The following is a 25952-nucleotide window of genomic DNA, read 5'->3' as shown; positions in this document are numbered from 1 at the left end:
GCAGTTACTGACCCAGAGAAGCTGTGTCCTGCTAACCAGCCTGATAACCATAGTTGTGTAAGTCTTTGCATGCCCCGATATTAAGTTTAGACCAGTATTGGTAAGTTACTGGATTCCCTATTGTTTTGACCCTGATAATTGTACTACTGATTTATATTTGTTGTTATATTGTTGTGGGGAGAAATTGTTCATCCCTAAAGCTGTTGTTCAGATGTCTTTTACTAGATCCTGAACCTGTAACTCAATTGGGCTGCCTTAAGCCCTTACAAGTGCTTGTAATGATTATACAGCCACAGCTGGGAGAACTTTGCATCATACCAGTGCTACTTAGGTTTTACCTTAAATAAGAGTTATCTTCGGATAAAAAGAAGAAATAGTGGAGCAGCGAAGTGAGGCATTACAAAGCTCTTTGAAACAGTGTTTCTGTCCCAATAAAAGTAATGGTTCAAGTGTTCAGCAATGACATTGCTCAGCTGAGTAACGGGTTATTATCCTTCTGAGGATGGTGTGCGCGTTGTGATCTACAAATAGATTAGCCCTTGCTCCACAGACTGGAAGTTTGGTGCTTCTCAGAGAAGTTTGGCATATTGGCATATCAAGTAATTTTTGTGTGTCGTATCTTGAGTGTTTTTCCTAAGCACAGAAATGTAATAAAATTGATGGACATTGTGCTTTTAATAAAGCTGAATAAAGCAATATATGATTGGTATTCATTTCTATTAAATTGACTAGAGACTGACAAGAACTATGCAGCATTTAAACTAAAAAGCACGAGGCTTAACTCCATTTTCGATGTGGACAATGAAATTGAATTGATTATACTTAGGAGAGTAGAGCTGGGCTTTTTCACGTGTTTTGTATTTTGCAGACATGTTTTCTGCTGGGGTTGTTTTCTACTCTTCCATCCACTTGAGGGACTTGACATAATCTTACTCATTTGGGAAGGAACTGAAAAGATCACTAAGAGCAAACTTTACCTTTGGAAATTGAACTGGAATTGTTGGAAGCACCAGTGGAAGAAAAAGGTGTTCCCTGATGCTGCATTCCAACTCCTCGGAATTTAATTTTTTTTTTTTAAAGATCTGGCATGAAAACAGCACTTTCACTTTACTGTTCAGCCTCATAATGAATGTCTATGTAGGGCACTTACCACTGAATAACTTACCAGAGGGGGCTTTGATTTGATTGTCCTTTTCGACAGGCTTTTGGTGGCAGAGAGAATGAATAATGGCTGATCCTTATTTTCCTTTGTTTCAAGCATGTTAATGGTGCACTCCACTGCCGTATGGTGTGTGCATTTCACGTTAAGCTTGCAAAGATAAACTTACATCCTGTACAGCCAAACACAGCCACATGCCAATATTGTATTTTTCATACCTTTCCTTACTATAATTCTGTGTTCTCTTTTTCTGAATGGTTCGCAAGCAGAAGTGTTTCTGCAGGGAGAAAAACTCATTGGAAAGGAGCTTTATCCCTTGTGAAAGCTATCATTAGTGTTGACTACTAAAGTTAATGTACCTGTGTGTTAAATGTAGCGATTTTTCCCCTATAAGAAGTAGTATAATTGTTTGTAAGCATAGCCGCTCTCCCAGTTCTTCTGATTTTCCTGAGTACTGTTCATTAGTTTCTCTCAACTTAAACTAATACTTCCACCAAAATAAAAAAAGGCACTAAAAAAATAATCCAGAACCCTAAAGTACTAGTTAAGGATGTTGAGAAGAGGAGATTCAGCTTACAGTTTAAAGGTTGAAGTTTCTAGAAAAGAGTTCCTTTCCATAAAGGAATATTTATGTTTTGGGTTTGGTGTCCTGTTTCCCCCCCGCCCCCCACAACATCTAAATGTTCATTTCAGCAAAGAACCTGAAATTTTCAGTGTTGGGGGTTTTTTTGTTTTAAATAAAAATATCTTAATCTGCTTATTAGGAGTGACTAAAGAGAAATAAATTCCTATAATAGGAAGTGGGAAAGGAGGGCATGGAGGCGATCACAGGAATGCCTTGGTACACACTTGAGAGAACTGGAGATTATAACTAGCTGCCAGATGGAGATCTATCCATAGCAGAAATAGCCTTTTTTGTCATTCTTTAAAAACTAAATGGGCTTCACTGTCCCAGCAAGGCAACTTGAGAGAGCTGTGCCTTTAACTATTTTTGTTTCTTAGCCTTTGAAGATGCTGACAGCGCTGTGGATGATCGAGACAGTGACTATCGCAGTGAGACAAGTAACAGTGTTCCTCCTCCGTACCACACGACTGCGCAGCCCAATGCCTCTGTGCACCAGTTCACTGTAGCGTCACGCCTGCAGCAGCAAGGGGTCTTGCGGGAGTCCTGTACTGACTCCCTACAAAATTATGATCTGGATTATCGGGACCATGTGGCCATCAGGTGGGTGCTGTCTTCTGGGTAGCTCTTCTTTTCCCATTGATTTTTGCATTGCAGATCCTGAAGGTGCCATGCTAGCAGAGGAGGGCGGCTGGAGGGTTCTGAAAGGCTTCTGATAGGAAGGTGTTACATGTTTTGTTAACACTAGGACTCAGCTGTGAACCAGGAAAAACCCATAAGGCTACCTGTTACACCAGATTTTGTAGTTTAGAGAATTGCCTTTTAAAGACAGGCTCAACTCTGAGGTCATTTATTCTTTGTTCTACTTTCATCTTACCTTTTGAAGGCCAGAGCACCAGGTAATTGGTTGTTCTGGTACCATTTCATGGGTGTGCCTCCCAAGCCAGTGAAACATGGTCTAGCAGAGTTGTCCTACTAGGAGTTTCTTTCTTGGGGCACATTTATTTTCTGTTTTGGATTAGCTCCTCTTCTTTTAGCTCTGCTAAAACAGCATATTCAGGAAGAAAGTCTATAACCAGTTAGTGATTTGTTTGGTTTTTTTCAGTTATCATGTAGCACTGTTGAATATTGTGTTTTCTCTTTCGGCTTCCTTTGAGCTGTACGAAAGATAGTTTACTTGCTGTAAATTAGTTTTTTGACCATAAGTCAGTAGTTTCACAACTGCTTTTATCATTTTTAAGTATTAAGCATTACAGCATTAAATTACCAGGATCAATAGCTGTGAACTAGAGCTGGTTGTGCTGGGAACTGTAGAAACTTTACAAAACCACTGTTAGAAATAAAGGATGTTAAGTGTAAGGGGAAAGCAGAACTTGGACAGTGTTTAGTAAGAGGGCAAGTGTAGAACAGGCCCTGCTGCTGCTTCTGCCTTTGGTGTGGAAGGAAGAGGCGATTGCTTGAACTCTGTCATAGTTAGAGGTGCAGGTTTTTATTATAACTGATTTGTTGTACTTCACCCCCCTTGGTAAGAATGTTCTTGCTTCCTGATGTCTGAACCTGAATTCAGTTGCCCTCAGTGGTCTACGGCTGAGGCTAAATTGTAGTCTTTTTGCCTTATGGTCTTTAATGGTAAAAGCTGAAGTTTAATGACAACACTTAACTGTTGTTACTGTTTTTGAGAATTCAAGCAGCAGAGACAAATATGCCACCAAAACGCATTTACTGCAGTGTGACGTGTCATTCCTAGTGCTCTTTTAGTGCTCTTCAGACAGTCCGTTAACTGTCTTTATATAAGGAAGTTATTTCCTTTCCCATGCTATTCTGTACTGCTGATTTGAAGTGGTAAAATTGCCAAAGATCTTACTGAGAGTCTGGGAAGATAAGCTGCAGCTTTTTCTTTATGTAAGAGCCAAGGTGAACAGTGGTAATGGGTCCCCAGGCTGCGGAAGCCTGTGGTGACTGGATATTTTTGCAGTTATGTGACTTCTCAGGGTGGTGTTGACAATACAAAGATACATGCTCACCTTGCTTGGGGGTGGTGTGGTGTGAACTTTTAACTATGTCTGATAGGTAAATATGTTTATAAGACCTTCCAAAGAAGCATTTCTGGTTTGAATTGTTAAAGAATACCAAGATGGAATATGTGCATTTTTTCTAGTTTCCTGAAGGTGTTGGTATGAAAGAATCTGGACTGATAATGTTTACTTAAAAACTAAGAGCTTTGTAGTCTGCTGTGGTCTAAAATTACTTTCACTCCAGGAAGGCAAGTCCTAGATGGTGATCAATTCCATCTGAGCATTCCTGTTTCCCTGTTCATTTTCCACATACCCAGCAAGACTTTTTGCTACATATTTAATCTTAAAATTTAGAAAATGCAAATAAGCTCTCCAAAGAAGATACATGGGATTCTCTTTCTTGCCAGAAAGGTATTTCTAATGAGAGCTGGCTGAAAAGAAGCATGTAGGTAGATGTTAAATGTTTTCAAAAGAGAGTTGTAGCTGAGTATTGCAAAACCAAATTGTGTTTGACTTTTGCTTCTAGCAGCTCTAACTGTCATGGACCAGGCAGCCACCTGATGAAATCAGTGTTCCTGGCAGACTGCAGTTGGTGATTGCTGAGGAAATGACAGCTTGTAGGAAGCCGCCCTGGGCAGACCCAGAAGAACCAGGCAGAGTTCTGCTAGAACCTGTCTTGAATTGGGCAAAAAGTTGTCTGTGCCAAAATGTTTCAATTGAAACTGGCTGTACTAACACCTGGGTTTTTCTCTAACAACACTTCACACTCTACACTTTGATAGAAGTACATGTATTTTATTCTGCTCTCTCCTAAGGATAACAAGTAGTATTCTTATTTGTCCTTGGACTGTGTTTTGCTGCCAACAGCCAATTTGACTTAAGAATAGCACACATCTTCCCCTCGGATTTTTTTTTTTTTTTTAAGCACTAACTTTTCTTTGCAGTCTTCATTTTGTGTAACCATGTGTCCTCCATGTCTCCCTGCTCTTGCTCTATTTACTTCCAAGGCGATATGATAGCATAGATTCCACTGTGGGTGCCCGAACTGACCCAGAGTCCACATCTGAGTCTAGTCAAATGACAAGCCGCCAGTGCTCGCTAGAGAGCAGGCGCTCTCTAGATCTGTCTGATAGGTGGGTTAACTTCTTTGCAGCCTGTGTGCCTCTCTCCTTGCTGTTGCTGTTGTGAAGTGGTCTTGTGGTACGTCTCAGCTGATACTCGCTGTTCGCCGTGGCTCTGTTTCAGATCTGTGGTAGTTTAATGCTGGGCTGATATCATCTTTTTTTCCCTCTCAGGTGTTGGACATCAGTCATTGCTTTATTTCTAGTAAAAGGAATGCTTTGTAGAATAGCAGGGGAAACACTTATGGGGAGGGGGAGGAGCACAATTAGAAAGAAAAGTAATTTCCTTTATGCCTAAATGAGTAAATTGTTTCAGCTAATGGCATTCACATAGCTGCCATTGTTTTCCACTGAGATTTGGAAGGGCTTGATCCAGTAACTATGGAGGCCCTGGGAGTCTTTTAAATTTCATTAGGTTTTTAAAGAAAATTATTTCAATTATCAGCTTAAAATTGAAAGCAAGAAGTGGAGTAAGTGTTCTAAACTGTGCACAACAGGGCTCATTTAAAGTAATGAGTATCTTTCCAGCTGGTGTAAGTTAGCTAATACTGGTGGGAATGAAGCACTAAACCAGCAGTAGTGAAAATGCAATGACTTATTTCTCTTTCAGGGCTATCCCATCAGTATCCTATATTGGGGTGCCCCAGGCAATGCTCAGGTTGAAGGCTCTTGTATTAGCAGTATCCATATGATGCCCATGTGCCCTTTGCCCTTTCCCTTCTCTTGCTCTGCTCTTATGGGGCCAGGGCATGCGTGACCTCATGTTCCTTAGTTCTCAGCAATGAATGATGCAAGACAAAGCTGCTACGCATCTTTCAGATGAGAGTTTTGATTATTTTTTTTTTTACGTCCACTTTCTACCTGTTTATTTTTATGTAGGCTGGCAGGAACTCTTCTTGGAGATTTAGATAAAGAGGAAACTTTCTTGCCACTAGCCTTTGGGTTGTTGAACAATTGAGATAATTCTTCTGATCAAGGGCTAGGAATTAATCCCAAAATCCCAAGAGTAATTTACTTGGGTTTCTAGGAAGCTTCAGATTGATAGCAAAGCACTAGCTGCTTTAATCCATTCTCCCACAATGGACAAGTATAGATTGCTGGATCTGTTTAGATACATTGTAAATGGGAAGTACAGATCCTGAAAAGCATCTGAAGCTTACTACGAGCTAATATCCATCGCCCATATTTTGTTTTGCCTTCTGATCCAGTAACAGCTCCAAGGATCTTCATTTTGTGTTGGTAGGAGCTCCCTGAGGGCACTTTCTGCAGTGAGAGCACTCCCAGCGAAGAGGAATGGTGGAGTAGCTGGAAGTCCTCATGTTGCTGATGTGCATAGTTTGCATTTTGCCCCCTCTGCCCATTTCCCTGGAGTCCAATGTCTCTTGAGTCTTGCATGCAGTCTCTGCTCTGTAGCCACCCTTGTCAGAAACAAAGTCCCTGAATACTTTATGAATAGCTTTCATAGCTTTATGAATACTGCTAAAACAACGTCTGTAGCCTAGACTGACCGAAATGCATACATAGCATAGTGGAATGGTGTGCGTGGGCACTGTATCTCAAAGTAGTCTTGTTACTGTAATCAGTGACTTTTTTCAGCACGCCTAAAAAAGTAACAGCAGAGTACTGGTACAGCCAAGGCTGTGTGCCCTCACTTGATCATAAAAAGCTGTTCTCCTTCAAACAGGCATTTCTAAATTTTGTGCAACTGTAACTGGTGGAATATCACAACCCATGCTGCTTTTTTTGACTATTTGATTGAAATGTAATGGTGATAGATTGGCAGGTTTTCAGTTTTGTTATCTCTGGATGTTTCTGATTTTAATTTTCCTTTATTTAATGCATATTTTCTCATTACTAATTTTTCTGTCCTTCCTAGAGCTTTTTTAAAAACTGTTATTTTCCCCTTCCTATTTTTTTTCTGCCTCTCTTCCTTTCCCTCCCACCCTCTTTATTTCTCATCTTAGACAAGGATCTCTAACTAGAAATGAAAGAGTCAGGATCATTCCATTTAACTTTGAAGATGGAGAAGAACAACAGGAGAGTAACTATGAAGAGCTAGGAAAATTGCTAATAGAGGAATTCTTAGAAAAGAGTCATAAAAATAGAAGTTGGCAGGAAACAAAAATAAAAAAGATGCAAACTCTCTCAAAAAGAGAAAATTTCAATCATTGTGAAAGATCAAGGTGCTGCCAAAATGCGTGTGTGGAGTCAGGGTCTGTAGATGTCCCTAGGTATCCTCAGGAGTATGATACAATAGATAGGAGAAGGAAAAAGAAGCTACGATACAATTTTGAAGAGAGTGAACAAATAAACCTGCAAAGTAATGAAGGTCTGCAGTTTCCTGGGGAGAAAACCATTTATTTCAATGGTGCAGCAACTAGTTCTGAACCTAATGATGATTTCCCAGTATTTGACAGAACTGGAAAATATACTGGTAGCTCTGAAAGTAAGGAACAGTTACCTGCTTATCCCGTCCTGCGTCCGTACAAAAACGGCTTAATGGTTAAAAGTGGCAAGTTGCCCAACAAGCAGGGAGTGAAGCATGAGGGCTCACTTCACCTCAGTAACAGTGAAGACATGAAACTCGTAGGGATGCCAGATAACACTTTTGTGCCTGTGGATATCCTTGAGGAATTTGACAGCAGTGCTTCTGATGAGTTCCAGTACTCACCTGGTTCAGACGATGAAATGGAGGAACTGGCTACGCTTTCACAAACGTGGTGTGATTCTGACATCAGCCATTTGAGAAACCTCACTGTTAATTACTCTGCAAATTTGGGCTCCCAGTTAAAGACTAGCTGTGATAAAAGCCACAAGTCTAAAGGGAGCAAGCACAGTCATCCTATGCAAGACTTAACACTGTCTCCTGTTGAAGAACCCAGTGAGGAGTACATAGACACGATGGATGAACTTCAGTGTCTGGTAGAATCAGTTTCAGAATACTTGGCTGAAAAGGAGGAAGAAATCAGCAAATTTGGTACGTTGCCAGAGACCAGAAAAAATGTTGAGAGCATGTCACTGAAGCAGGATAATTCTGATAATTCACTAGAAGGTAGGAAGCCTGAACAGATCAAACATCCTGTGGCAGAGGAGAGTACCAAGGGCAAATCTGAATCTCTCCCAGACTTGTCAGGTGTGAAGAATACAGTGAATTCCCTGTTCAGCTCTTTCACTGAAAAGGTGGGGTCAAGCACAAAGCAGCTCACAGCCTCTGTTGAAAAACTTGTTTCTTCCACTCCAGAGAAGACAGAAACCAGAAACTCATCAGAAAGTGGAATTTCAAATGTATTGTCTAGTAAGTCCAAAAGCGAGAGTTCATCTTCTGGAGGGATGGCAGATAATAAAGCTGACACCAAGTTCTCCATTCACTCTTTGCTACCATCCCAGGTGAGTGGTGATAAAAAAGCCCAGAACATAAACTCCAACAAGCCAGAAACCACTGAGATGGACAGTAAGGCTTCTGCACCACATCACCTCCAGCAATCACAAGGAACTACCACTGGCAGCCAGCAGAACCAACAGTCAGTCATGAATGCTGTTCTAGGCATGTTTAATCCTTTAAAGATATTCTCTGAGAAGGAAGTGCCAAAACAAGAAGTCATAAAAGAGGAGCACACCAAGGAGGACAGCCATGCTGTGAAAGTTGATGAGGCCAACAGAAGCGAGAGACCATCTGGACAGACAGAAGCCAGGACCAGCAGCATTATTCCAGAGATACGGACGAGTGGGACCAGAAGTGAGGCAGAGGCAAATGCAAATAGCACTTCTGTGTCTTCAATCTTTGGCAAGCTCACAAACTCAGTCAGTTCCTTCAGTCTGAAAGCCAATTTTGATGGTCTCTTGGCTCCCAAGCAGCAGGATGTGCCACAGAAGCAGTCAGATTTGCATCATGTTACAAATCAGCCAGATGCCACTGTGAAAGAGGGTGCACGTACTGCCAGGGAGCAGCCTCCTGCAAATCGCTTAGGGGATCAGCATACTGCAGGTCATGGACCAGGAAACAAGCAAAACAGAGGTCATGTGGAACTTAATTCACAGCCTCAAGATCAAGGTAGAGCATCTGAAAGCTTTTTCAATCCACTCAAAAAGTCTTTCAGTCAATTGTTGCTTCCTTCTGCTGAAGAAGGGCAGAAAAAAAGTACATGCAGGCATTTTAAAGGCCACAAGTCTGAGGAGGATATAAGACAAAACAGTTCAGCAAATGAAGAACGCTCATTTCCTTTCACTGGGAAACTTCCTTTTTTCAGTGGGTTGGGTTTTTCAGAAAAGCAGGAACATATGAATGAGAAAGGAGGCTTTATTCCTTCATTATTTAAATTTTCTTCTGCTGAAAATCTAGCACCTTCACAGGACCAAAGAAGTCATCAGAGTTCTAAGCACTTTAATTGTCAGACATCAGAAAATGACATTTCATTAAAATCTAGCTCTGTTCCAAATTTATCAGACCATAAGGAGGAACTTGCACAAACAAAAAACATGAATAAAGAAAAGCTATCTAGTGCCCAAGTAAATGGGAAAAAACACCAGGAGAGTGCCTCTGCTACCTTTAAGGCTACAGGAGAGCAGCAGAGAACTAAGAGTACTCAGGAAGAACCCAGAAATGTAAAACGAGGAGAAGGACTAAATGCACCAGGCTTAAATGACAGCTCAGTTGAATCCATTTCTTCAGCCAGAGGGCCAGAAGCTGCAAGTGCAGATGATATGCAGAAGAAGCACACACCAGGTTTTCTTTCTGGGTTTCTTCACATTTCTTCCAGTGAAAATACAGCAAATAATCAAGACTTGACTGCTAAAAGCGAGAGTGATGGCCAGAAAAGCACTTCTCCTGGATTATTTTCTGGCTTATTTAAATTTGCTTCAAGTGAAAACTTGTCTGAATGTAAACAAGAGAAAGTGAAAACAAACTCTCTAGGCTTTATGAAGCTTTTTGATAGAGGTGAGGATTCCAGTTTGGAGACAAAACCTAGCAACTCAGGAATGGTTTCTGACACTCAAAGCAGCACTGGAGACAAGCAGGAAGCTTCCAGCTTCTTAAAAAATCTCCTGCCCAAGCCAAAGGAAAAAGTGGATAGTGTGAAAACGATGGAATCTTCCAAAACTACTGTCCACCTGTCCAGCGCGAGAGTAGATAAAACAGCTGAGCCCCATGTTCCCCACTGCGGGCATCCTGTGTCCTCTGATGCTCTAAATCTTCAAGAGAAGGTACAGGACTTGTCTGGAAAGCCTGTAAATAGTAGGCATATCCCTTATCAGGATGCAGAATCTAGAGTGTTTCCAGCTCTTTTAAACAAAGGATCAAATGAATTTCTCAATTTGACTAATAAAAGCTATAACCTTATGGAGCAGTACTCAGCTTATCAGGAAACAAGAAGCCATTCTAGCTTTGAATGGGAATATGAAGTGGGGGAACTGGCTGACACTCATGAAATAGCAGTACCAGTTTACTACGTGTTAAACCAGAACTCTGTTCTGCCCTCTCAGTTCTTGGACTGGCCTGAAAATGATACGGTAGTGAATCTCTGTAAAAAGGATGGAAATGCAAATGTGATGGATTGGCAGACTAATGCCAATTTTGATGGACAGAGTTTAGATTTAAGTGTGATGTCATATGAGTCATTTGACCAGTTAATGTTTCAAGATGTTTGTTCAGAAGAAAATGATGCATGGACTGCTAATTCTCTCAATGAAAGTTATAGTAACTTTACACCATTTGAAAGAGATGTCAGTTACTCATTAGAAGAGTTGCCCATGGATTTAAGCTACTCATCTGGCTGTGATGGAACTATGTGGACTCTAATTGACCAAGAGACTTTAAGTATGGATGAGAGCTTTATGTACTCATCCTATAGCCAGGAGTATCAGGAGTGGCTCATGATGCTTGAGCAGGGTATATGGTGGCCATCAGAAGATGGTGATTGTGGATACTACATGTACAGTGATAACCAGTATGTGTATTCACTGCTCACTGATACCACTGGACAGTATGTCTACGTGTGTGCTCCCGAAACATATTCCTACCCAGACTGCTGGGAATATAATTTTCAGATGGATTCCATTCCAAAAGCTGTGCTAGAAGACAACACAATTGCTGTTTGTGGTTTTAAAGTCCCTCTTGGCAGTGAAGATGAGCTGTTTTGGTTTGCTGAAGAAGAGTCTTTAGATGATTATACAACAAATAAACCCCTGGATTTGTCAGTAGCTTTGCAGAGGAGTGATCAGCTAATGAACATGAATTTGGAGACTTTTTCACAAATGTTTGAGGAGTCTATTTATTATCAGAGAGAGCAGCCGTTAGACTTCTCAGGTTATAAACTTCAAAAACTCAAAGTAGATTTTAGACCGGAGAAGGAAACACTGAATTATTCAGAGGAGTCTCCGCTAACCCTTGATCTCAGAACACATTCCAGAGCAGCTTTCAATAAATCACCAAGTAAGGAACTCCACACCAAGGAAGTGGATAAGGCTGTCCCCGTGACAGCTACTGGGGGTGGGTCATCAGGATTCTTTGGTTTCCATCTGTTTCAATCTACTCCTAAAGCTGAAGAAACTGTGGCATCTACTGAAAGAGTAACAGAAGCAAAAAAGACTGAGGAAGATAAGAAAACACCAGTGAACAAAGTTAGCTCTTTATTTTCTGCTTTGGGTGGACTAATTGGAAAATCTTCAGGTCCTGACCCTGAGACATTGGAAGATTCTGCCTTAAAGAGAACAGACGCACAATCAAAGTCATCTGAAAATAAAACTGATGCTTTATCGCTTGTACCAAATAGAAAATTAGATGAGGCACGAGCAGGGCAAAAGTTTCCTGTTACATCAGAACTGAGGAGAAATACTTCGTCAGAACTTAATTTGGAGACTGCTAGAAATGAAAAACCAGAATTAAATCAGAGTGAAAACATCTGTATTAAAAAAACAGGATTAACAAAATCTCCTTCTCAGCTGAGCCAAACTGCTCCAGATGGCAGACCCATACGAGAAGAGAAACCTGTTAAAGCAACACCAGCTTCCAGGCGTCTTGAAGGGCACGCAAGTATCAACGAACCTAGTCAGTCACAGCCAAATCAGAGCCACCCAGCCACCGAGCCTGAGGAGACATTATTTAAAAGCGCCCTGAAATTGTTCAGTCTTGGAGAAGATTCTCCTGCAAGCTCAACTGCCAACAAAACCCAAGGTTCTGGATTTTTCGATTTCTTTAAAACGCAAGTAGGCAAAGCAACACAGCCATCACCAGATCTGGAAAAAAGTCAAAGTGATAAACCAGAAAAGGTGATACAACTGGAACAGAAGGAAACCTCCAGCATCTCATCATTATTTGGATCCCTTGGAGATCTCTTCAAAGTGGAGGCTGTGTCTTCTCAAACAACCTCAAGTACTATGACTCTGCCAAAAACCAATAGCAGAACTGTGGCTGAGTCAAGACAACAAACTGAGAAGTCTGGGGGTATTCAGAGTGCCAGTATGCCATGTCTGTCCTCCACCCCTAAGGAAGGGCTGAGAACAGAAGGCATGGCCAGGCAGGTTTCTCCTAGCCCTGGGGTGCAAATGGAGCAACAGAGCAGAAAAGCTGAGGAGGAGTCTCCTGAGAGTAAAAAAGTGCCTCCTGGAAACACTTCACAGAAGCCAATGGGTGTAGGTCCCAAAATAAGCCAACTGAGTCAGTCAGCTGTGCAGCAAAGCAGCGTACCCTTGGTTACACCGAAGCAACAAGGAGGAAATCATTTAGCAGGCACAGTTAATCAGGCAAAACCAAAGCCAAATCAGACACCTAAAGAGTCGGGTTTCAGTTTGCCGTTCAGCTTTTCTGATATCACTGCTTCGAAATCACAGCCAGCCAGCAGGAGCATATTCTCCTTCTTCACTGGATCAGATGAGCCAAAGCCTTCAGCACCTGCTACTGCTCCTGCTAGCGGGAAGCAGCAGGAAACAGAGGGGCTGTTTCATCTGCCCTCCTTCTTCTCCAGTGGTCCAACTGCTGAGAAGAGCATACCTCAAAGAAGTACTAGCTTTAGCTTTTTCAATTTGACGTCCTTTTTGGATGAAAAGCCACAAACTGCTCCAGGACAGGAGAGTAACACAAAACCAGCTAAACCAGTGAACTCTAAGCCATATGTGAAGCAAAATATTTCCACTGACTCTGTTGTGAAAATTAACAGTTCTGCCAGGCAACAAGGCACAGACAGTAAAAAAGAAGTGGATGATATTATTGCAGCAGTGACTGGCAAACAAATGTCTAATAGCCTCTTGATCCCAGAAAATAAATCAGAAATGCTGGCAGTGGAAAATGCAGAAAGCGTTGGTGAGGTAGCTGAAGAGAGTGACATAGAGAAGCTTCCACAGACCGATGCTGCTGCTGTAACCAATTCGGCTGCTTCTGGTCCTTGCCTTCAGACTCCCAGTGAGCAGGAGGGTTCTCAGGGCCAACAGACTATTTCATTAGAGGGAGAAGAAGATACTTTGGATAGCACAGGGAAGATGGACAGTGTTGCATATCCTGTTGATAAAGAGGAGCCTTATTCTTCAAAGGAACAAGCTTCTGAAACGCAAGATTATAGCACGGCCTTAGGTGATAAAATGGATTCCCAGAGTCTACATTACTTAAATATTATGAGTGACATAAAAAATGAAGTGGTCTCTGAAGAAGTATGTGTACAACACGAGCTGCCAGAACATAAATTACCAGAACAAACTCTTGGTGACAGGTTACAACTGGCACAAGGGCTACACTCTCCTTCTAAAATGCCAGAGGCATCTAATTTGCAAAACAAACCTAAGGAATCTGAGAGTGATAAATCGGTACTGGATTCTTCAGTTGAAATGTTTTCAAGTTTCATGACAAAAATGAAACCACCTAAAACATTATCTGGTTTCTTTTCCCAACCTCAAGCTACTGCACCTCCTACTGCACAGAAGAAAAGCTCCTCTTTCTTTGGTTTCTCATCCCTCCCAAGTGGCCCAGCACCAGCTTTCACAAATGATCTTTTTGGCATCTTCAAAGGTCCAAAAGAATCTCCAAAAGATATGCCTCCAAAATCCTCCCTTAAACCTCAAAGCAGCAATATGAAAGATGTCACTGGGTCTGTTCCAGCAAAAGACTCTAGGGCGACAGAAAATACAGCTGCAGTCAGAGAGTCTAAAAGACATGTCAGAAGTTCTCTGAAGGAGGATGTACTACCTGTTTCAGCAGAAGAGAACTCCACAAAAGAGTCTCCTATGAAAACAGGAACTGAGGAAAATAGGAAGTCGGAAATCTGTAAAGAGGAACCTGTGAGGATTGCTCCAGAAACAGTAGTCTCTAGTGAAAATCAAGCCCTTGAGGTTCTGCAGTTGGGTAATGATGCACAACCCTCTGAGATGGTAGCTACTAAGCCATCCCAGTCTGATTCCAATAACACAGTTAATGCAGTGCAGGCTGAGGCTGCTGACCAGACTGATGTAAATACATTCCAACTAGACATGGGGTCTTCACATGTAACAGAGGAACAAGCTGCTTCTACAGACAAGGCAGCTGTTGAGGTCCTTCAGACTGGCTCTTCTGATGGGCTTGAACTGGAAATGGAAGCCCCAACTAACAGAGCAGACCCAAACCTTTCCCAGGTGGAGGAGAGTGCTACACTTGAATCAGAGCCTGCTGTTACAGGGGATCAGGCCAAGGCTGGTAGTGATCAGCAGGACATGATCAGTAGTAATGGTAGAGAACTCACAGCTTCAGCTGATGAGCCGAGTGATCATCTGCTCCAGCTGAATGAAGAGCAGACAAGTGAGGTAGAACAGCAAACTGCTGAAGAGGAGAAACATTTAGCAATTGATGAGGTGCCTGCAGAAGGGTTTGCTTCTAAATGTGACTTGAAGGAACAGGGTAAACCTAATAATGTTCCTCCAGATGCAAACAGTAGTAAAATGGTCTTTGAAATGCCAAGCATGCCCAGTTTGCCCAAATTCAGCTTTATGTCCTCTGCTGATAGTGGAAAGCCATTTGGATCATTCTTCTCTCAGCAGCCACCTTCTGTTAATAAAGCAGGGGCAGATCAGGGCCTCATGTCCAGCTTTAAGAAACTTTCTTCAACTCTGTTTGAAGGAGGTGGTGAAGAAAAGGTGAGTAAGCCAGAGAGTGCCCCAGGAGCAGTATTTGGGAAAAAGCTAGATTTCTCCTTCCCCTGGCAAAAAGACAACAAGGAGACCTCTGCCAAAAGGGAACCACATGTACCACCACAGGCTTTGTCAAAACCAGATGACAAGGTGTTAGGAACAGTCAGTTCAGATGAAAATTCAAAATCTGCAGTCTCAGATCAACTGACTGATGCAAATATAGATGTAAACTTATCTTCAAAGCAGCCTGACGCTGTAGACAATGAACTTTCTGAAGAACCATCTGGTGCAAGCGCTGCTGATGATACACCCAACAAAGAGCTGGGAGAGAAGTTTGAAAAAGAGTCAGAAAATCCACAGGATGTGATTTCAGGTGAACAACAGAAAGAAGATCAGGCAGAAGAGCACACATCAGATGAGCCTGAAATGAAAGAAACAGAGCTTGATTCTGTTCCTAATGGCGCAATGTTTCATGCTAGCACGCAGGCTGCAGATCTGAATAGTGTGGAACAACCGAATGAGAAAAGGCTAGTTACAAATGAGGCATAATAAATGGTTTCAAGTTTTTGACCATTTATAATGCAGTACTGCAGCAGTAGATAGTGGCCTTGGTGTCAGATGTTTGTAGCTCAGTCCCATCCCCTGTTTGTTGTCAAGTGTTTGTAGTATTACTGATAGCTGTCACAGAGGATGTGGCAAACAGCAATCACTAGTTATGTACAAGTCCTTAGACCATTTTCTCACCTTTTTCCACTCTTTTTTTTCTGTAAGTGTAATTGGATTTCCCATGTTCTTAAACTGTGTCCCACTGAATGAGATGCTTTTAGTGCTAATTTCATTAGTCTTTCAGAAGTTATATTCTTTGTGTGTTAATTCTGCTGCATACCATTCACTTTGCTTACTTGTTTAGTGATAATTATGTTGTATTTGCTAAGAAAAAAGTAACAGTAGATAGAATGTATTGGAAGCAATGAGCATTTTGCAAGGTAAATGCTTTTAATTTTAGAGAGAAGTTTAACTTACTGCTGATCTATTATAGAACTAATTAGGTTAATGTCACATTATTGAAGATTTTAAAACATTTTCAGAGATATCAGTGAAGGTATTCTAATGCTTGCTCTTCTTAAAATCTGTGCAAAGGTTATTTCATGCAGTTAGGAAAGCCACTAAAGGAAGGTATCAGTATTTCATGAGTCTGTGTTCAGTCCTGTGCATGCGTTAAGTTACAATTGCCCTCAAAAATGAAAACAGAGACTTGCTAAACTTACATCTCTGTGTGATCATACAGTTGCAACACTGCACTCACTAAACTTCCTATCTGGCTTCAAATTCTCCTAAGTGTGCAAGTGAGAGAAACATCAGTGCTGCTTAATTCTTGCCCGTAGTTTTCCTGACTACATGAGAAATTTCCATCCACTGTATTTTGTGTGAGGATTCTAGGAATTCAGTCCTGGAAGTAATGTCTAGAATCGCAGAGATCATGCCCTTGTGGCATTGGTTTTTTTTAATATAAGTTAAATTCTTGAAAAAGCTCTATGGGAGTGAGACATGTGGCTTCCCTTTGAACAATTTCTCTACTTTTGTAAAAGTTTTTAAGTTGGTAGTCTCGGCAACCTTAACATTGACTGCAATGTATTTTATCATGAATGTATAATATATATATATTAAAAAAAAGTTACATTTAAGTTGACTGTACTTCTCAGCAATAGTCAGCTTAAATGGTCATGGTAAAGAGCTGCAGTGAAACTGCAGAAGACATAAACACTTCCACTCTGAATTACTATGTTTCCATTCTTATTCCTGTCTGGTTATTGGTATATCTTCACTGACAGTTCCTAGCTGACGTAAGGTGAAGTAGTAGTCAATTGGTGCAAGAAAGACCATTGACATATATGGTCTATATGCTGGTAGGCTGTGTATGAAGTACTTCTGCTGCCTACCAAAGTTTTGAGGTTCAGAAGTCTAGATCTAGTTCAGGGAGCAGAACAGTTAAATATGACTTCAGATTGCTTTGCATTTCTCCAAGTCATACTTTTTTTCTGATGGACTTTCTTATTCTCTCATAGTCCTGCTGGCAGTAGTAGATATGGCTCCTCTTGTAATGTCAGCCAGGGAAGCTCTCACCTAAGTGAGCTGGACCATTCCCATGAAAGTGCCCATGGCTCTGAGCATGATGATGATCACCAGGAAAGAGAGTCAAATCATTCCTACCGCAGTTCAGGCAGCTACCAGAAGGATGGTCAGGCATGGCTCAGGGAGCAAGAGGAGCCTCTCAGCAAGAGAGAGGAGGAGAAGGTCTGCGAGACAGAGGAGAAACGTGCAGACCATTCTGCAGCTAAGTTACCTCCGGAACTTGAGAAGCCCAAGGACTCTGATGCAGCAGCCCAAGTGAGGTAGGTGAAACTATTACTGAGTTCTTTTCAACTAATTCAAAGAGGACTCCTTTCTTTGCTGTTTCCTGGGGCAAATTATGTACATTGTTCTTGCAGCCTTCTCTGACAACTAACTTGATGTTGCTGATCTGTGAAACATCTTTATGTGCTGGACCAGTTACTTATGAAGCATTGGCTAAGTTTAAATTATGTTTGCGGTGTATGTAAAGAGGAATGCCTGCTAGGGCCTTGAAGCTCATTTGCTGTATTTTGTGTTTCTGGTTTCATGAATGTAGTCTGGCTCAAAGATAGCTGCTTCCATTGCTCATGTGTGATCAAGCTTATATGTGAGCAACCAAGAACTACATGTAGTCATGGTTAGAGCTGTACTAGTTCCTTTCTTCCATAGTAGCTACCACAACTAGAATTAGTGTTTATGTAGTTGTAGGTTATAGAATTACAATATCTATAGACATGTTGCTCTGACTCACTGTGGCAGCTTTTTTTGTCCTTGCACTTGGGCTTTCCAAGCTGTCAGTGGTATTGAAAACAGTCTTCAAAAGTATTCCATCTAAGTTTGGGGGAGTAATTCACTAGGGTTTGTACAGGTTTTACAGGAATTTCAAATTTCACTACTTAACTTTGGGAGTGAATTTTTGCTTGAGGTGATCAAGTCATTGCAGACCCTAGTGCTGATGCAGTTATATTTTCACAAGTATTTGGGATTGTTTTTATCTGGGTCAGTTAGACCCATGGAAAGATGTCTGCCTGTCTGTACCGTTTGGAGGGTACAGCTGCTGTCACTGTGCTTATATGAGAGAATTAACCACAGCAGTTCATGTGTAGGCAAGCCTTACACTAAAGATGTAGAAAAGGAAAACAAGACTAGAAAAAGTGTTTTACACTGTTTTAAAACTCTGACTCACTTTCCTCTTCTCCTTACAGAGCAGCAGGAGTCTTGTCCCAGAATGCCTGGCTTATATTTGTTTTCAGGGACAGTTATTCACATAGCCTCTTTCACACTAATTTAAGCATCTAACTTGGATACTGGCTCCTTTTCACTCCATTCTCTGACAATACTTTCCTGTCTCCATGGAGTATGCATGGGACTGAGCTCTGAACAATGATCCTTGCACCTGAGCTAGATGTGCAGTATGATGCATGTTGTTCTCAGCTATGTTTTTATACCGTCAGCAGTGCAGGGTGCTTTGCAGACAGGGAAAGATGTTTGTTTCAGTGATTTACACCTCAGCAACACAGAAAAGAAGGAATGCAGCCAAAGGCCCAGTGTGTGAGGAGGTTAGGGAGTGTAAAATGTGCTGTGGGGCACTGAGATGGAGCATTGGTGCATTGTTTGAAAAAAAACAGTGAGAAAGGTGCAGTGAATACAGAAAAACACAGCTGAGCCCTGCTGCCAGTGTTTCTACTGAAGAGGGGCTGTAAATTTTTAGCAGTAGAGGTGAGTAGGAAGAGGCAGTGGTTAGAAGGAACCTGCAACAGGTGTGGGGATGGAAAATCTTCCATCTGCCTCTTTGCCCATGCAGTTACAATAATAGCGTGTTGAACTGGCTTGATCAGGTATCTCAGACTGCTTTCCTGATGTTCTGACCAACATCATCTTACTCCTGGGGCTGTATCCTAGCTTATATTTTTCAGCTCATCAATTTCCAAGATGGTTCCTGTGTATAAAGAAACCTCTGCTTTAGGCTTTCACTTCCCAGAGCATGTGCAGGGCTGTGTTGACTGGAGCCTGTTGGTTACCAGAGCTGAAGCTGTGATTGTGCTGTGTAACGTTGAATCTTTACTGCTAAAGATGAGTGTTTCTCATACAGTGATTTTCTGTTTCTTGCCTTTAAGCTACCATGGTGACAACGAGCCACCACCATTTCCTCCAGCAAGAGCCCATTGGATTAGAGCCATTAGCAAAGTTCGACTGCAGCTTCAAGAGGTAGGATGGAGTATGGCTTTGCTCCTTCTCTGTGCTACCTGGATTTTAGATCTGTGGCTAAAGGTTTCATTTCTTCTTCCTTGTAAGACACCTCTTACAGTTTTGATGTTTTGCAAACAAAAATTTAATCAACTGTGTTGAGACTGCCTTAGAGCTATCTAATTCTAACAAACACTTTGAACATCATTGTGTGAAACTAGAGATGAATACCAGAAGAGATGCAGAAACAGAGAAATCAGCTCTGAATTTGTAAATATTAATAATAATGTCTGTGACTAAATGGTTTGTGTTAAGCTGTTCAAAAGGAAGACTTTTTCTCAAGTCAACTTCAGGATAGCTTGTTAGCTTAGGAGTTATCTGTATTATTTGTCGTGTGAAAATGTTCCTTGGGAGACTTTACACCAAATATTTTTATATATACTAATTGGAAGTGGGTGTATAATAAGTCTTGATATTTCCATTTCATGAAAGTAAGATTTAAAAATAAATAATTTTGATTTGCAAAGTCAAAAGGAAAAGGTTGCAACATTTTCTTTAACAGTATAAACATTCTTGTTTAAGAAAACAGCGATTAAGACCCAAAAAGTTGTTTTTTTAAAAAAAAGTCTTATGCTTTCATCAATCTGTATGCCCACAGAAAGATAACATATGGTGTTCATATTCTATAGATGATAAACTATTGCCTACTACCCAAAGTGTGTTTAGAAATACTACTTTCTTCTATAGTTCTCTTGTTTTGTTTTTATGAGAAATTATTTTGCTCTATCTATCTGTCAGTAGCAGGATTTTCTTTTCTGGATTTGTTGCAGAAAACAAACAATATTATTTTTTTTTTGCATCTGGGGAGGCATCTGAAGTGCCAATAGTTTTTCCCTTGGCTTCTCTGGATTTTAAGTTCTTTCCCATCTAACAATTACTGTGTTACTTCACTTCTGAGCAGAAGGGATTTGGGTCAAAACTGTCAGTATGACATGGAAAGTGAAATTTAAGAGCACAATTAGTATCTAAGAAGAAAAGGAACTTCTGTTGTGTTTTCTGTAGAGCATGCAAGCAAAACAGTTTAGTTCTGTGCCTTATGGAAAAAGTGCACAAACATACTAGAAGGGACAAGAGATTCAATGATGCCTCTCCCTAGACAGCACTTTTTTTTTTTCTGAAAGAGTACAAGATCAGTGAGGTGTTTCAGCATCAATCTGTGTGTTTCTGCTGAATTGGAAGGAAGACATGCTTTGAGACGACTGTTGCAGAAACACTGGTTTAGTTTTAATAGCAGAATGTCATTATTTGCTTTGCCTTGACCACTCCTAACAACTATTGATCCATAATTCCCTTAAACAACTTGAGATGGAGCTTTCCAGCAGCCTGCAGCAGGGTTTAACTATCTTTACCATCTAAAGGCTTTTCGTAACCTCTGCTCTAGATCTCTCTTGTGCCATATAAATCTATTTCTCATGATTAGGACAAGGAGTAAAGGAGCAGAACTGATTTCCTTCCTCTGGAATAGTGAAGAGCTGCTGCAAAGAGAGGATGAAGCCCCACCTGCTCTTCTCATGTTCACTAAAAGACCTTTCTTCTTTTAGCCTTTTCTTGTGAGGGTTTGTTTTAGGCACTCTTAAATCAGCCTTTTTTTTTTTTTTTCTTCCTTTGTTTTTCCTGAAGTACAGTGTCCAAATCTGAATGTAGAAACCCAGCTGAGAGCCTGCTCATCTGCACTACAGAGCAACGAAGACTTTGTTCTCCAGGCTGTGATCCTGATATCCCAAGATATCAAGTATCCTGCTGTGATGGTGCCTTTTTATTGCAGACTAACACTGATGCATAGTTAACCTCTTATCCTTTCCAGAGCTGAGGTTCCTTCTGAAGAAGTGCTTTGTCACTTGTTCCCTAGCCTAATTTGTGTTGGATTACAGCTGAATATGGCTTTACACTTGTCCTTAGAGAATTGTGGGGTTTTTTTTTCACTCCTTAAGCACATTGCTGTCTGTCTCTTCCTAATCTGTTATGCCTACAGATCCTTCAAGTGGTGTGTGAAAAAGTTGTGTAGTACCCAGGCTGCCAGGCTGTGTGCTACCAGAGCTGCCTGAGGGACCCTGCTTGATACGTTCTTGAGTTTGGCTACCCTGACTATAATTTTTTTCCAGTGTGTTTGCATTTATTTTAGCAGTTTCATCCAGACCTCGGGATATAAAACTTCTACTGTTTTTCTCCTACCCCTAAGAGTAATTTACCTTGTCATAGAAGGAAGTTAAATGCATTTGACACAGTTCTACTCTTGATGAAACCATGTTCACTGTTATTTCTCTCCTTATTATATTTTAGAAGGTTTGTAAATAATTTGATTATTTTTTCCAGTCTTCAATTCCCAGGAGGAGGTGGGGGGAAAGTCAAGTTAGCACTGTTGTTATTATCCAAGTCGTCCTCTTCCTATTTTTGAAGCATAAATGCTCGCTTTGCCCTTTTCAAATCTTCAAGTACATTGCCTGTTTTTCAAGTGCTTAGCGCTTTGTGATTGTCAGTGTTGCAACCTAGTACCCGAGGATGAAGATTTACCAGGGCCAGCTGACTTAGAAATAACTACCTTATCTGTTTGCCTTCAAATTTGTTTGCCTTTACTGCAGCCTGTTTTTTATAATGTGCTAAACTTTTTTTTTTCTTTTTTAAAAAAACAATATTAATTCTGTCAGCTGTCTGACTGCAGTTGTGCCTGTCAGAGAAGACCTGAAGCAATTAAGGCATCAAATGTTCTAGCCTTCTTAATGCCACCTATCATCTTCCTATAAGTAGCAGCCATTTTGTTGTCATATTGTGTGTTCACTGCTAAGTGTTAAATTTTGTGCTTCAGCCTTTTGATTTCTTCGCTGTGGAATCATGCTTGCCTTTAAAAACTTCCTTAAGAAGAGGGTTCAAGCCCTCTGCAGAGAGAGACGGGTCTCTCATTGTATATCCTTTCCTTGCTCTTCACTGAGATAGCTTGAGATTTTTGTCTATTAATGCTGTTTTATTAACTGTTAACAGCTTCCTGAACTCCCTGGTCCTTTAAGCCTGTTTCCTGTGAACTCTAGCTACTGATTTTCCAAGTTTTTATTAGTTTGTGTTCTTGAATTACAAAATGTTTCTCTAACTTTTCCATTTCCTTTCCTTCTACATTATCAGGAAGACTGTCACAGTTTTATCAGATGCATTTGCATCCTCATTTCTCTCTGTTCTTTTGCTCAACCCTAGAAGAGCATCTATGCTAGTTGCTTTCTGCACCTTGTGCATCATCAACTTGTTCCTGGATCCTGTTTGAAAGTCAGTGATAGGAATACAGACTATCCAGACAAGTATCAGCATTTTAAAGGTTCCTGTGATGGTAGGCTAACCAGCTGATTCTGTGGGTAGTTAGAGAAGGTGTTGTCTCATTTCTCTGATCACCCTACTAACATCTTCCCGTCATTACCTAGAAGCTTTCAAGAGGACTATCGTTCTCTTTTGTTCCAGCACTTTAGAGCAACTGCTTATGTCCTTAATGTTCAAAGTGATGCCTCCAGCTCTTTTCCATGTTCTCCTTCCTCAATGTGCAATATCATTTCATTAATATATGTGGAGCTCCAGCTCACAAATCCAAACTGCTGGATTCGTCTCACATAGATGACTGAAATGCTTCTTATGACTTTTAATTGTTAACGATCTGGCTGAAATTTGAAAGACAGAATTTTTTTTTTTTTTTTTTTTTAAAAAAGGACACTCCAGAAGTTTCCATATGTTATGTGATTATAAATCCCCTGAGCAATTCAGCCTCCTACCTGGGAAGAGATTAATATTCATGTGAATAATATACATGCATCCTACAGCACCATGAGTCAGAGAAATGTAGTATTTTAATTAAGACTTGACAGTTATAAAATGGCATAGAAATTTGTAAGTCTGCATGTTAAAAAAGCTTTGTGGTAACATGCACGTTTTTTTTCTTCGCTTCAGCTGTTTTGCTTGTTCTCTTTCTGTATTTGTGAAGAGGAAACTTAATTATGCCAGAATCAAACTAGGGTTTTCAGCCCTGAGAGGAATGACTCAATAATTCTCACCTTCACACTTAGAACTTTGTCTACAAAGAGGGATTAATTGATAGCTTGTCTGCTGCAGTCCCCTCTGTGGGAGCTTCTTTTCCAGAAGAAGAACAAACACATAGCTATTGCATCTTCAGATTGTGGCCCTCCTTAACTGAAGTAGCCTTCAGCTAGGGACGCGGCTGTGTGACTTTTAAAGTTACACAAATCTGAATCTGAGGTTTGTATAACACAGAAGAACTGGCAGACTGGAGAATAGCAAAAATTCAGTCAAATAAATTGTCTCTCACTAATTCTTTCAAGCATGGGGTCTGGGATTTTGTCCACTGATACTGAATTTGTTTATGGGGGAAAAAAGTCTTTCTTCTTTTATGTCAGGAGATAAAATACATCAATTTACTTGTTTTCATTTCAAAACCAAAGTCATTGGAGCAGTGTTTCCTCTTTGTTTTTTCTTCTAGATCCCATTTTATACCAATTATATTGATTTTAATCTTTCTCTTTCCCTGTTAAATGTCAATAGTCTGTTCTTTTTGACTGCTGTGTAACTAGATCACATACTGAGATGGCAGATGTAGTTAATGACATTGTTTTTCTAGAATATGATAAGCACCCAGAGTAAGGGACTAAATGACTGTTCTCCTCTAGTCTTACAAGTACCCAATCAAATCCTCAGTCTTGTTTTCCCATGCCCCATAGTTCCACAGTCAGCACTTCTGATCAAGCACCTGCAAATATTTAATAACCATCAGGATCTCACTTTTAAAAGGCCTGGTCCACAGGGGGTATTGTATTGGTGATTTAGGAGTGTGAAACCTTATTTTTGTTTGGAGAAAGCAAGCTGTTGGTGCCCTGAAAAAGTAGCTGTGGGGTGCCCTGAAAAGCCATGTCTGGACTTCCACTGAGAGGAGACCAGCAAGGCACTAACTGGGGCCAGTTTTGTTTGTTGGTTTGGTTGTAAGTTATCTGCCTGCCCCGGCTCCCCAGCTATGAATACCTGCTTTGAGCCAGTCACCAAAAGATTAGAAACAGTCCCTTTACACCCCTCACAAACTCTGTGGTCCATGCAATAGTTTACTTTCAACATTTTATTTCCCTTAAGCTTTGTTGCCTAGGTGTCTTTTTATCAGTCCCGTGAAGATGAGTAAGCTCTGCATTTTCAAAGCCTCCCACACAGTGGCAAAGAAGCAAACTGAAGCACGGTGACTCTAACAGAGTTACTAGAAACTTCTCTTCATAAAGAAAAACCACATCTCAAGTTAAATGTCTTCCTTCTTTTCTACGTGTTGTATTTATGAAGGTTATCTTTACCCTCCACCAAAATACCAGCATTGCTCATCAAACGTCCCAGGGATCAGGGTTGGTGGGGATCTGTAGAACACCCTTGTGCTCATGAAATTCCTGTTCCTACACCAGAGAGGAGATCAGATCTGTGTAGGTAAGGCGTGATCTGAGGGTCATTACCAGCTGTAGTGCAGACTGACTGTTGTCAGGTGGCTGTGCTCACAATGGCAGTCAAATGCTTTCTGTGTACCTTATCTTTAAAATGCATGTGCGGCTTTCAGATCCCTTAGAGACTGCAGAACAATAATTAGTTAGAAAGCATTTAAATACAAAAGTAGTGGAGATCTTCTACTATCTCCCCCTGTCATAATCTTACTTCCGTGTGTTGCATCTGATTTTGCAGACTGGCAAGTTGCGTGGGACTCCCCAAAGCCCTTCACGACTTTCCCAAGGCAGCTTTTAGTGCAGGATGATTCCCCGGTGCTTGAACAACCTGTGCCTGTTGTCTCTTCTGTTTGCCTTTCTGCGAGGGAAAGTTCAGCTGACATGCTGTAGTTGGAGGAAAAGCTTCTTTCATCTCAGAGTGTCTTAAATAAGATATCTGCATATTCACATCTGTTTGGAATAAAATGCATGTTTATTTATCCTTACTGAGATTCTCTGAGACCCACAACCATTTTTAACCTATTTTGCAATAAACGTTAACAGTTATGCTACAGCAAAGAGAGAATTATTTGTGTATAAGCACAAGAAAATAGTGTTTTGCCTTCATTAGCTGCTGTTGTGATTTTTGAGTACCTTTTTGATAACCTTGTCTCCGGTGGGAAAAATCAGCAGGTTTGCCCTTTTTCAAGTAATTATACTAAAATTAAGATAAATACTCTCTTGTGGAGCAGCATGCTGGTGAGAAATGCTTTTCATAATGACCACAGCAGCTAGGAGCCTGTTCAATATCTAACAGGATTTCTGCAAGCTTCTCTGGATGTATCAGTGTATTGACACTCAACTTCTATTCACTGCTGCTAAAAACCAGTTCTGGTGTTGATGGTCTGTATTCCCTGGCACACAGGAAATCTGTTCCCTTTGGTGACAACAAAGTTCCTCCATACCTTCCTGCTGCTGGTTAGAAAAAACCCAAACTTGGGGAGTTTTCTTAGTCATGACAGGAGTTTGAAGAGTCGATTGCTTATTTTACTTTTTCACTGCAAGCCTCCTGTGGGCTTGCAAGACCAAGGGGTAGCCTCCATGAGAAGGCAAAGAATTTTGACATTTTATTTCTTTTCCTGATCTACAGTAGCA

The 25952-nt window shown here is 40.8% G+C and overlaps 1 protein-coding gene across 3 annotated transcripts in view; it reads left to right on the top strand.

The window, feature by feature from the left end:
- The window catches only part of UNC13B (unc-13 homolog B), a 221948-nt gene that overhangs the window by 68590 nt on the left and 127406 nt on the right, over positions 1 to 25952 (top strand). For all 3 annotated transcript variants that reach the window (XM_075740242.1, XM_075740241.1, XM_075740240.1), the window contains exons 8-10: positions 2162 to 2384; positions 17070 to 17396; positions 19233 to 19323. In XM_075740242.1, the coding sequence (XP_075596357.1) occupies positions 2162 to 2384; positions 17070 to 17396; positions 19233 to 19323 (641 nt within the window). The remainder of the gene's footprint in view (positions 1 to 2161; positions 2385 to 17069; positions 17397 to 19232; positions 19324 to 25952) is intronic.

This window comes from Balearica regulorum, chromosome Z, assembly GCF_011004875.1.
Source record: "Balearica regulorum gibbericeps isolate bBalReg1 chromosome Z, bBalReg1.pri, whole genome shotgun sequence".
Lineage (NCBI taxonomy): Eukaryota > Metazoa > Chordata > Aves > Gruiformes > Gruidae > Balearica > Balearica regulorum.
This window is presented reverse-complemented; position numbering and strand designations above follow the sequence as displayed.